The following is a 12596-nucleotide window of genomic DNA, read 5'->3' on the forward strand; positions in this document are numbered from 1 at the left end:
ACTTCTTACAGCCGTGGGCTTCCTTTTTTGTACTCGCCTCCCTCTTGCCTGCTTTCTTCATTCACCCGATGTGGGAGTTGGGATGCACACACTTTCACTTTCACTGCCAGCTCCCTTCCTTCATGCACAAAAACAACTTCAATATTAGTCTTTTACTTCTTTACTTTCTGTGTATATTCAAATCAAACTTAAGTCCCGTTTGATAGTTTCTGTCTGGAAAAGTGCTGTCTAGTAAAGTGCTGTCTGGGAAAGTTTTCTGACTGGGAAAGAAACTATGATGTTTGATTGTACATCTGATTGATTGTGCTGAATAATGGAAAAAAGTAATAATTCAATAAAAAATAAATTTAAAAAAAGTTATTTAAAAAAATTAATAATCCAATAAAGAAAGAAAGAGGCGGGGTTTGGTGTATAATTGCCTTTCCACGCCATTCAGCCAGAAAGATATGATTTTGGGGCTTTCTGGGAAAGACATATCTTACCGGGAAAGACCCATTCTTTTGTGCAAATCAAACAGTCTTTCCGGCCCATTCATCCATAAATATCTGTTTGAACCTGGAAAGATGCGTATCAAACGGGGCCTTAGACTGCTGCCTATGCATATGTGTTTATGATTGCATTGCCTTTTCTTTTATTAATTTTCTGTAGTTTAACATCACTCATCAACACCAACAAACAAAACAAATTCATTTCATGTTGATAATTACTCAATTACGAATGACTCCTTCCACTCATGTACCTACTATGCTTTTCTTTTGTCCATTTAGTTTTATATCACATATCTATTAAGTAAATTAATAACTAAACACAATAACTAATGGGCAGACTCAAACTAATCATATAAGTCCAACTTGTTAAAATCCATCCTATCAAAATATGTGTTTTTAATCAACATAATCCTTTTGACTTGTTTTGCTCATAAAAATCATATTATATTTTGAAACCATATAATTTTATAATCATATCAAACACATTTCTTACTCGTTTCAAAACTTGACAAAAATTATTTTCCGGGCAACCGTTTCTTCGTTATGTCGTCCCGTTACCAGGTAACATTCAACCTTACATTATGCTTCACGTAAGTGCTCACTATTCATTTCCAAGATACTACCTGCTTTTTCAACCAACATGTACTTCTCTTCTAATCGGCTTGCTATTTGGTCATCGGTGGTATCACATTATCTTCACCTCCTAACATCTTACAATCACTTCCAATTCGATTCTAACGTTTATGGGGATGACTTTTAGTGAACAAATATATTTAGAATAAAAAAAAACTCAATAATAACATTATATTCGAATTTAGTTAATGGATGCAAAGGAAAAATCCATATTCAACAATCGAAACTCAATGTCCTCTCTTGTTTTACCATCTGTGATGTTTATTTTTCAATTGAATGTACATAAGGTGCTATAATCCATGTTCTAACAACATCCCAACATCATTTAAGCCGTCCATTTCAGCTTTCAGGTAGTGGATATTAAGAGTCGGGTCTCCATTAATGGAACTCGAAACCCAAAACAAGCTTCTAAAATAAAAGAGTAACTCAACTGATTGCTGGGATGTAATTCATGAAGTAACTTGACTACTATCAACTACCTTTGCTTCAAACTCCAAATGCCATCCATTAGTTCAATCTTCTCCTCTTATTCTATCTATATCTTGTTCTTTAATAAACAATAGGGCTCATCTTAAGTGCTTACGTCATCATAAGAATTCTTCTTACTCATAACTTGTTCCCCTAACATTGCTTTTCATCTCATATTAGTATTACCCACGCCCGACTTAATTTCACATATGAGGTCTTTAGTTACTTTACCTTTATATCCCTACGGTCACATAGTTATAAATATAAGACATCATAAGAGAAGTTTAAATAGGTACAAGAGGCATACTTTAAGTTCCACTTATTGGAAAAAAAATCTATTTAACTTATAATCGTGAAATAAACTTGAGTCTCATATAACGTCAACGCCCAAATAGGCACAACACTTATCTTCGTTGAAAATCTAAAGTAGCAATGTACTTCAAACATCCTCGTTCATCAACTTTTACCTTTGAAAGATTTCATCTTAAATCATCAATTAGCCAACAACTTAGCAATGATTTTGTATTTTAACCCACTAAAACTAATCGGTGGATAATGTATTACTATTAATGAGGTCCTCACCTTTGGAATCAGCTAAATTAAATATCCTTCTACTTTTGTTCCTACAAATCTTCCTACCTAATTAAATGATGACATATGTCATATTAGTGTATTAAAATATCATTAAATGAGCATTAAATGTTACATATGTCACTATTTAATTGGGTAGCAGGATTTATAGAAACAAAAAGTAGAAGAATATTTAATTTCTCTTGGAATCAGAGTGAAGAAAGAACTACTATAGCCATGGGGAATATTAGCCGAAAGAAGGAATTCCGTGTTAACACCATCAAAAATATCATTTTTCAGTAAATCCTATGAATTTTTTTTACAAACCTAAAGGAAAAACCATCCGGACCCATGTAGGTACTATAATAATAAGAAAAAATCTCCTTTTTTGTGTTCTTGTCTGCTCAATGTATAAACCAATTTTTTTTTTCTTTTTCTCTTTTATTGTTTGATGTATATAAAAATCATATTTTTTATAGCAAAAAGTTAAAAAGATAGTGTGTGTGTGTTTATATATATATATATATATATATATATATATATATATATATATATATATATATATATATATATATATACTAAAAAACAGCAAAATGATTGAAAATATACAAAAAAAAAAAAATTTAAAACTACACATATTTTGATAAATATTTTTAAAATTATACCTATTTGATAAATATTATTTCAAAAAACACGCTCGAAAACTCTTGTAAATTTATACAACAATGCACAATTTTTTTAGCATAAAGGACAAAAATCATATAATAGAACACTAGGTGCCTGAGAAAGCAGGTAAGTCAGGTAAGATACAAAGGGTTTCACTTTCAACAACTACGATGCAATAATCAAACAAAAACCTAAGGATTTGATCTCTAAACCTTTAAATAACTGGAAATAGAGTCATTGCGAGGATTTAACGAAATGAATTGTGACTATAGTGTGCATGGTTGAAGTTTACGTCGAGTTCGAACTAACATCCATACTAGGTCGCGAACAAGTATTGAGTTGTTAGGTAGGATCGATGACCTATTAATTAAGATAGCACGTGAAGAACAAAACATAACCGCAAAAGTTTATCGGAATTTTCTTTATGTCAGAAGCATCATATGCACGAGTTCGTGAATATTTCGCTGAGTTATTGGTCATTTTCTCAAAGTTCGGAAACTATGGTTGTGTAATAATATGAAGATATAATGTTGTCATTTTTGTTAAGGATAAGGTCGCCATTGGACACAATCGAGTTCACCAATTTTCGATCCACCCTTCAATATGCAAACATCTTGACGAACGGCTTATCATCTTTGTTGTTCACCAACTTTCAAACCAATTTGAATGTTCACCTTTCTTCTCATGCTCCAACTTCAAAGGCGTTTTAGACAACGGTGTACGTTTAGCCCAACACACAGTTTAGTTAAATTTGGAGGAAAACAATTCTAAAATTAAACTTTTTAATTAAATTTGATTTGGTATATATTTGTTTTAAATATATACATTTGTAAGAAAAAACTCAATTCTATTCTTTTTGTATATCTACAGTTTAGATGCAACACAGAAAAAAATAATTATCTTCAACAAATAATACAAAACAATAATTTTAGTCTAGATGCAACAAAGAAAAAAAAATACCTTTTTTAATCTTCAACAAATAATACAAAACAATATTTTTTTTTGTCTCATTTGGTACTATAATAATAATAAAAATCTCTTTTTTTTTTCTTTTCCTCTTTTATTATTTGATGTATATAAAAATCATATTTTTATAGCAAAAAGTTAAAAAGAAAGTATATATATATATATATATATATATATATATATATATATATATATATATATATATATATATATATATATATATATATTGAAAAACAGCAAAATAATTAAAAATATACAAAAAAAAAAAAAAAAATTTAAAAGTACACATATTTTGATAAATATTTTTAAAATTATACCTATGATAAATATTATTTCAAAAAACACGCTCCAAAACTCTTGTAAATTTATACACCAAGGCACAATTTTTTTAGCATAAAATACAAAAATCATATAATAGAACACGCTTGAGAAAGCAGGTAAGTTAGTTAAGATACGGAGGGTTTCACTTTCAACTAGCTGCGTGGTCTATCACCCTCGCCATAGTTCCTGCCATTAACGACTCTCTCTCTCTCTCTCTCTCTCTCTCTCTCTCTCTCTCTCTCTCTCTCTCTCTAGGTAGAAATCACTATATATGTGTGTGTATGCGTCAAACGTGAGAGAGAGAGAAGGGTAATGGGAATTGACGAGGACCTGGTCAAATCGATGTGCAATTCCCCCCAAACAGCACAATCTCTCTGAATTTATAATGGGTGGTTTTCGAAAATCAGGGGTTTTTTTGTTGGCGGACGAAATGACGCAATTCTAAAACACCCTCCCATTCTCCTGTCCAAAAGGGTCCTGCTACTTTTTTTTTGTCGCTGGTAATTCCTTCTTCCTCCTCCATATTATCTGTTTCATTTCATTGGTTTTACCTTAAATGTTCATACCCTTTTAGGGTATGCACACCATCTGTTTGTGAAAATGCAAATTCATGAGTCTGGTTTATTGTTCTGATCAATAAACCATCAGATATCAATATATCGACCAAATCTTCAACGAATCTTGAATCGTTTATATGAAAACCATGAATGATATCATGATTTTGAGCTCAATTATGGCTTATGATGATTGTAACACTAACGTCATATAATCTTTTGTTTGTTCATGGATTTTGCAGCACACATATGTAAAAGCGCTGGTATGAACCTCCAGATTTCTTTTTCATTTGGCCACTTTATATACTTTTAACATATAATTTCTAAAAGGTGTAGACATTTGATAATGGCCCTAAATTCGGCACCACAATCAAACTTACAAAATGCAACCTTGACTAACCATATGCACGAACCTCTTCACCACCCAAATCGGTCAAGTATGCTTCCTTTTCTTCTTCCTTTTTCTATATTAAATTATTTTTTTTTGCCTAATACCCAATATAATCTTAGTTTTTTTATGAATCAGGCATGGAAAAGATTGAGGTAGAGAACCATGAGGATGAAAAGAAGTGTAAACGTAACTCTTTCAAGCATAAGGCCATTAGTGCCTCAAAGAGGTTTAAAACTTCCTTCATCAAAAAGGGAAGGAGGAATAGTAGAGTCATGTGTGTTGTTGTTGAAGATGTTCATGATGCAGAGGAAATAAAGGCAGTGGATGCTTTACGTCAAGCTTTGATATCAGAAGAATTATTACCTTCAAACCATGATGATTACCATATGATGTTAAGGTTACCAAAATTTTCAATCGTTTTTGATGTTTCAATGTGAAAAAGTAAGTTTCTAAACTATGTTACTATAGATTCTTGAAGGCCAGGAAATTCGATATTGAGAAAACCAAGCAAATGTGGGCTGATATGCTCCAATGGAGGAAGGACTTTGGTGCAGATACCATCATGGAGGTACTTTTTCTTTCAATATAACCATTTGGTGAACTTGTTTTAATTTCAATATACTTCTTTTTTTGTTTGTTTGTTTAGGATTTTGAATTTAAAGAAAAGGAAAATGTTCTTGAATACTACCCTCAAGGGCATCATGGGGTTGATAAAGATGGAAGACCTATTTATATTGAGAGAATTGGTCAAGTTGATGCTACAAAGCTTTTACAAGCCACAACACTGGAACGTTATATCAAATACCATGTTATGGAATTTGAAAGAACCTTTACTCATAAGTTCCCCGCTTGCTCAATTGCTGCTAAAAAACACATTGATCAAAGCACCACCATTCTTGATGTTCAAGGAGTCGTAAGTTTAGTTAATTCTAAAATTACAATATAATCTAATTAATGTAAAAATTAGTAGATTTGTAATTCAATGGCGATGAATTAGGGACTAAAAAGTATGAACAAAGCTGCTAGGGAACTTATCCAAAGTCTCCAGAGCATTGATGGAAACAACTATCCCGAGGTATAATCTTTGGTATCAAGTTTCTTGATATATATATATATATATATATATATATATATATATATATATATATATATATATATATATATATATATATATATATATATATTTTTTTTTTTATAGAATTAAGAAAATTGTTGGTGTGTTTATTTAATTTTCTTGTTCCTTATAGACTCTATCTCGCATGTACATAATTAATGCGGGGTCCGGCTTTAGGCTACTGTGGAACACAATCAAATCCTTCCTTGACCCAAAAACTACAGCCAAGATTCATGTAAGTTAATTTGTACCAATTTTTTTTTTTAAAATTTTAATTATTTTTTAACTCATGACAAGTAAATGATATTGTTGAGTAGGTTATGGGCAACAAATACCAGAGCAAGCTCCTGGAAATCATTGATGCCAGGTAGTTTTAGAAATTAATTTTTATAAGCATTTTATGTTTTGTTTATAGTTATGTTGTCTATTTCATAATCATTTTGTTCTATTTTGACAGTGAACTTCCGGAGTTTTTGGGTGGTAGTTGCAGTTGTGGAGATAAAGGTGGTTGCATGCGATCTGATAAAGGTCCATGGCAAGATCCAGATATCATGAAGGTCATATTCATATTCATATTCATATAAATAATAAGATTTATTTTACTGTTAAATTGTGTATTAATTAATGTTTTAAGTATTCTCAGATGGTCTCTAATGGCGAACACAAGTGTTCCAAGGATACAGTTATAGAAGAGAAGATTATTTCTGAGGATCAGTCTGTAATTTCTTATATCTTTTTTTTTAGCTTTCCTTTCGTTGTTTTTTATTCTACTATAAATTTCTTATATCTTTCCTTTAATAGTGTGTTGCTACGCAAAGGGAACACATGAAGCCCTCACAACTTTCTCCTGTTGTTGAAGAAGTAAGTCACCATATTTGCTAACATGCATAAAAAAAAAAAGCTTAAGGTTGTTTGGGTTAATAAATTGAATTGTAGGATTGTATAAGGAATGGAAAGGAGAGCAAAGATTACTCAGCCATGGCTGATTGTAAAGCACATGAAAAGGTTGATGATGATTGGGGTGAGGTTAGTTCTTCTACTGGTAAACTAGGGAACCAGGTGGTTACAGGTTTGATGACGTTGTTTATGGGGATGGTGACGATGATGCGAATGACTCGTGAAATGCCCAGAAAGCTAACCAATGCCACTCTGTATTCCACTGGCTTTTTAGATGATGACAATAAAAAACCCACAATTTCAAGGACAGAGTATCAGGATTTGATGAAACGGTTAGCGGATCTGGAGGAAAAGGTGGTTGCACACAACAGCAAAACGGCTGAGCTGTCACCGGAGAAAGAAGAGATGCTCAACACCGCTTTGCGTCGTCTTGACGCCTTGGAAACAGAGCTTGCTGCTGCCAATAAAGTACGTAGACGTGTCTTTAAGTTTATGATTTTGGTTTTTGAACATGAATTAAGATGAAGTAGCATACTGATGTAAGTTTATGATTCATCTAGGCTCTTGATGAGTCGCGTGTTCAACAGCAACAAGTGGTGGCGTTTTTAGACAAGCAGAAGAAGTGGAGGAGGAAGAAGAAGTTTTTTTGTTTTCAGAACAACATATGATACTAACCAAAAAAAAATGAGGGGATATTTTTTTGTCCATTTGTAGATATAACTTTACACCATCTATTGCTCCCATCTCTTTGTCCATCAATAAACCTTGGCCTTATTTTTTTTGCTGATTCATAAGTTTGATATATTTATTTTGTTTTCTATTTTTGGATATCTAACTAATAGTTAAACAGTTTTTTTTATTTATTAAATTACCCATAAAGTTTTGAGCTCCTCCTAGGATAGGTATACCGTAACATTGAACAAGCCCAAACCCATCACACTGTAATAATATCAAAGCACTCTCAAAGTGGTAGTTAGCACAAAACGCGTAAATTGTTAACATCTTCGTATACAGTAAAAACATGAAAAAGAAATACACATTTAGACACTTTTCACCAGCAAGAATATTTCTTCTTCTGCAAACACATGTAACAATGTATTAATAAACCTTTTCCTTCTTATATGCTACAAAACATATCAACAATAAAACAAAACTCACCCTCAACTTCTTCTCCTCTTGACCATCAATGTAAGCCAACAATTCCTCTTGCCTCAACAAAGCTTCATGCAGAGCCTACACAACAAGTAGAACAATAACAATGACAAATATATATATATATATATATATATATATATATATATATATATATATATATATATATATATAATAAACTGAATCATATTTTCTACAATATTATATATATTCTTTATTTACCTTTTTGGTAGCAATAAGTTCCGCTTCTAAAGCATCAACGCGACAAACAGCAGCATTTAGCAATTCCTCTTTCTCATAAGGCATCGTGGATGGCTTTGAGTTCAATGTATCAACCTTCTCTTCAAGCTCACCTAACCTTTTCAACACGGAATTGAAAACCTCTGCTTCTTTAAAAGACGGAATCGGTGATGGTGGTCGGAATTCCTCATTCCCAGGCCCATCAAACGAGAATTCCTCGGTCCTTTTGGCATCCTCAGATCGCGTGTCCGGAAGCTTCTTAGTCACACGCTTCAACACCGAATTCAAAACAGTAAAAACAGTCATCAAGAATGCCACAAGCATCACCCACATTCCGTTAGCTTTTTCCACTCCCTTTTGACCTTCAATAAATGTCAATGTCCGTGTTTGACTTTGACCTCTGGGATCATAAGGCTTTGGAGCTGAAGGTTGTTTCTTCCATCCAGAATCAACAGCTTTATCCACCATGGGAACGTACTCATCATATCCAGAAAATGGACCCGCATAGCTTGTACCCCCAATTGTCTTCGCCTATACACAACACAAAATATAACTTTTAAATAATATAAAAAAAAAATTATGCTTCAAAAAAAAAAACAGTAAATACTTACTTCTTCACGAACAGGAGTCAACCTAAGATGTGAATAACTCCTCATTGCTTTTGGAGATGCAATATCTTCAGCTTCTGACCCTGACTCAGCGGTTGATGTATCACTGCTTCTTAGCTGCAGCTCAATAAATAAATAAATAATGAGGAAAATATATATATTTTTTTTTCAAAAAAAATGTTATTTAGTTGTTCCTACCGCATGAAGCTGAGGCTTAGCATATGCGACAATCTTTCCTTCACTGTTTAAAACTTTAACCACCTGTCTTGCACGCCTTGCTTCACTATTAAGAGCCAACTGTCAAAAAAAAGTCCCACAATAGCTGATTTAGTTTAAATAAAAATATATAAGAAAATATTACAAGTGCTTTTGAGCTTAACCTTCAAGATTTCAGGATTATTCCATGGTCCTTTATCAGATAAAAGACAACCCCCTTTATCTAAACATTGTGTACACGTGCCACCTAAGAAGTCTGGCAATTCACTGCAAATTATTGTTTATTAGGATATATTAAACTTATAAATAAGAACCAAAAAAACATAATTAGTAAATTACATTGATGAGAACATTACCTGGCATCTATTATCTCAAGTAATTTATTCTGGTACTTGCATCCCAGAACCTAAACAGAAGAAAATTTATATTGTATACTAAACTTGAGATTTTTATTAAAAAAAAGATATATGAAAAGATTGAAGCGTACGTGAATCTTTGAAGTCGTTTTGGGATCTAGAAATGACTTTACAGTACTCCACAGCAGTCTAAAACCAGGGCCAGCATTGATTATATACATTTGATGAAGTGTCTGTTAACAAATATATAGTGCCAAAAAAGTTAATTAAAGATTATTGCTAAAATTAAACTTCATTAATGAAGCAAACTAATCTTACTTACTTCAGGATAATTGTCGCCATCAATTTTTTGTAGACGCTGAATGAGTTCACGGGCACCCTTAGTGAAGTTCTTGAGCCCCTGAAAATATTCAAAAATGAAAATAATATTATTGAAAGTGATTATGTAAAGTGTGAACAAAGGGGAAGAAGAACATACCACGCCTTGAACATCCAAAATGGTTGTGCTTGAGTCTATGTGTCTTTTTGCAGCAATTGAACATGCGGGAAACTTAAAAGCAAAGCTTTTTTCGAATTCACGAACATGATATTTTATGTATCGATCCATGGTTGTAACTTGCATGAGTTTGTTGGGATCAACTTTCCCTAATCTTTCAATGTAAACAGGTCTTCCTTCTTTATCGACTCCATGGTTACCATGGGGGTAGTACTTCAGAACTTCAGTCAACTCTTGAAATTCAAATTCCTGATAAAAGATTTAGAGAAAGAAACGAAATATCAGTTTTTAATGCTAGATGAAAAAACAAAGATCATGATATTGTATCATGTTTCGCAATTTAATCACCTCGATAATCGTATCAACACCGAAATCCTTTCTCCAGTGTATCATATCAGCCCACATTTGCTTTGCCTTTTCAATATCAAACTTCCTTGCTTTCAGAAACCTAGAGCAAATAAAACATCAATCTTTCATTCTTTTAGATGTTTTGAGGTCAAACAGAAATAGTACCTCAACATCATATGATAATCATCATGTTTTTCTGGAAGCAATTCATCCAAAAGGAGTGATTGTCTGAATTTATCAACAGCTCTTAGCTCCTCAGCATCTCGAATATCTTCAATTGAGACAGAGCTGACTCGCCCATCACTTTTTCTTCTACTCCCCCTTTTCTTGAGAGAATGTTTGAACTTGGTTGATGCATTTAGTGCTTTCTTTTTCAGTGAACCAATCCTTGTCCTCCTTTCATCCTCTGAATTTTCAAAATCAGATCTTCTTTCTCTTCTCTCTGATCTCTCATCATTGCCTGAAGACCCCTCAAAGCCTATGAAATAGCAGATACATGACAAGTGAGAACATGTGTTTTCAACACCTTAATTACAAATCTACAAGAGTGGCAATTACCCACACAGATTATTTAATATCCTTTTACATAACTCAGATACCATAAATACGATTCCAAATGGCAGAAACAAAAGTAAATGTTAAAGATCCCCAAAAAGAACAGGAGGAATGATAAAAATCAGAAAACAAAAACCCTAACTTAAAACATTGAGGTACCACTACTTTTCAAGCTGATCATACAATACTCCAAACGGCATCCTGAACCCCGTGTGGCCAATTACAACATAACTAATCCACGACATGAGCTCACAGATAATATAAAACACGTAATTACACGGTAATTCCGGTAGTATCGACAAAAATTATAATCTAACTCTACCGAAACCCTAATTGCCTCATCGGCATCAAGAAAAAAGGAAAAGTAAACACTTACAAGGCCTTGCAAATCGATCGAGTGGTCCAGACATCGATTCAAAATTATCAACAAATCACATAAACCTCAGAATACTCCCGCTTTCAAGATCAACCGCAAAATCACACCACAGAAACTGTATCAAAATTAGAAAATTCTAAGCTGAATTTTGATATGTAGAAACAGTTGTAGTTAATTAATTGACCTTTAAGAAACTATACTTTTACCTTCGCGGGATGGATCCAACGGCGTAATCACAATCGGCCGGTGACGATCCAAATATTTTGTAAGAAATAAAATTAAAATAAATTATGTAAAAGAAAATATCGACAAACACAAAGAGGTCGATGAAGGGGTTTAATCGAGGGGTGTGGGGTCCAGAGGATTGAATCAGTGGGGTTGGGGATGCCACGTGGCAGATTGAATGTCGGGTGGAGTCAGAAGAATTATTCTGCGGAAGCGGCATAATTGAGTGATGATTCGGTCACAAGGCGGTGACATGTGAAATCAAAGTCAATGTTTTGACTTTTAAGGTATGAAGCTCTTTTAAATAACAAAAAAACCTATTTGTTGTACTTTCCATTATCTTTCATTATTTTTTTAGGCATTTCTATTCATATTTTACTTTTACATTTTATTTTAAAGTGTTAAATAAAATTTAGAATGGCTAATATTTAATCTCACTTTAAAGTCTATTTTATATTTTAAAATTAGAATGTGCAAAATATTATAATCTTCCTTTTGATTCATACAGAAGGAGAAAATTTTACATAAACGTAGCGGATAAATGAGCAACAAGTTGTGCCGCAATCCTTTTTTGGATGACAAAACTAATTTTTTTAAAAACAACATTTATTGATCTTGGAATCATAATATTACTATGCATGACCCGTTAGACTCTATTGAGTAACTCCGCAGCTTTTTGTACAAGGAAACCGAAAGTATCAAATGCAAAGGGTATAAACATATGTTAATTTTTCATGCACGTTTTCTCATGTTTTGCCACTTTGCTTGATGTAACTTTTAAAATAGCTTGTCCCACAGTGAAAACCTCACTCCCCAAGCCCACAATAGGGGAAACCCCTGTTAGATCCACGCATGCGTGTTTTCCTCCAGCCCATCCAAATACTAAAACATCAACTGGTCTAAAGTGTTGATCTTCTTTGCAATGGGTTAGTCAGAAAATGCACAAAATTCACAGG

The 12596-nt window shown here is 32.9% G+C and overlaps 2 protein-coding genes across 3 annotated transcripts; one reads left to right on the plus strand and one right to left on the minus strand.

The window, feature by feature from the left end:
- Positions 1 to 4219: 4219 nt before the first annotated feature.
- On the plus strand, positions 4220 to 7847 carry LOC145054169 (phosphatidylinositol/phosphatidylcholine transfer protein SFH10-like). 2 transcript variants are annotated; one of them, XM_079002315.1, is made up of 14 exons: positions 4220 to 4612; positions 4909 to 4929; positions 4997 to 5103; positions 5193 to 5454; positions 5526 to 5625; positions 5704 to 5970; positions 6055 to 6132; positions 6305 to 6406; positions 6489 to 6538; positions 6629 to 6728; positions 6815 to 6889; positions 6973 to 7032; positions 7108 to 7536; positions 7629 to 7847. In XM_079002315.1, the coding sequence occupies exons 3-14, from the start codon at positions 5013 to 5015 to the stop codon at positions 7734 to 7736; spliced, it is 1722 nt and encodes a 573-aa protein (XP_078858441.1). In that variant the 5' UTR covers positions 4220 to 4612; positions 4909 to 4929; positions 4997 to 5012; the 3' UTR covers positions 7737 to 7847. The 2 variants fall into 2 exon arrangements, with proteins under 2 accessions (XP_078858441.1, XP_078858442.1); XM_079002316.1 differs by lacking the exons at positions 4220 to 4612; positions 4909 to 4929; positions 4997 to 5103 and having other exon boundaries at positions 5365 to 5454; positions 5536 to 5625.
- Positions 7848 to 7983: 136 nt separating this feature from the next.
- Positions 7984 to 11761, minus strand: LOC145054168 (phosphatidylinositol/phosphatidylcholine transfer protein SFH8-like). The gene is made up of 14 exons (XM_079002314.1): positions 11622 to 11761; positions 11416 to 11530; positions 10650 to 10962; positions 10485 to 10584; positions 10119 to 10385; positions 9963 to 10040; positions 9772 to 9873; positions 9641 to 9690; positions 9449 to 9551; positions 9267 to 9365; positions 9072 to 9185; positions 8443 to 8991; positions 8227 to 8301; positions 7984 to 8143 (listed from the first exon to the last, which is right to left on the minus strand). The coding sequence occupies exons 2-14, from the start codon at positions 11447 to 11449 to the stop codon at positions 8120 to 8122; spliced, it is 1908 nt and encodes a 635-aa protein (XP_078858440.1). The 5' UTR covers positions 11450 to 11530; positions 11622 to 11761; the 3' UTR covers positions 7984 to 8119.
- Positions 11762 to 12596: the final 835 nt, after the last annotated feature.

Source organism: Lactuca serriola, chromosome 5 (assembly GCF_051521515.1).
Source record: "Lactuca serriola cultivar US96UC23 chromosome 5, Lser_US96UC23_V15, whole genome shotgun sequence".
Taxonomy (NCBI): Eukaryota; Viridiplantae; Streptophyta; class Magnoliopsida; order Asterales; family Asteraceae; genus Lactuca; species Lactuca serriola.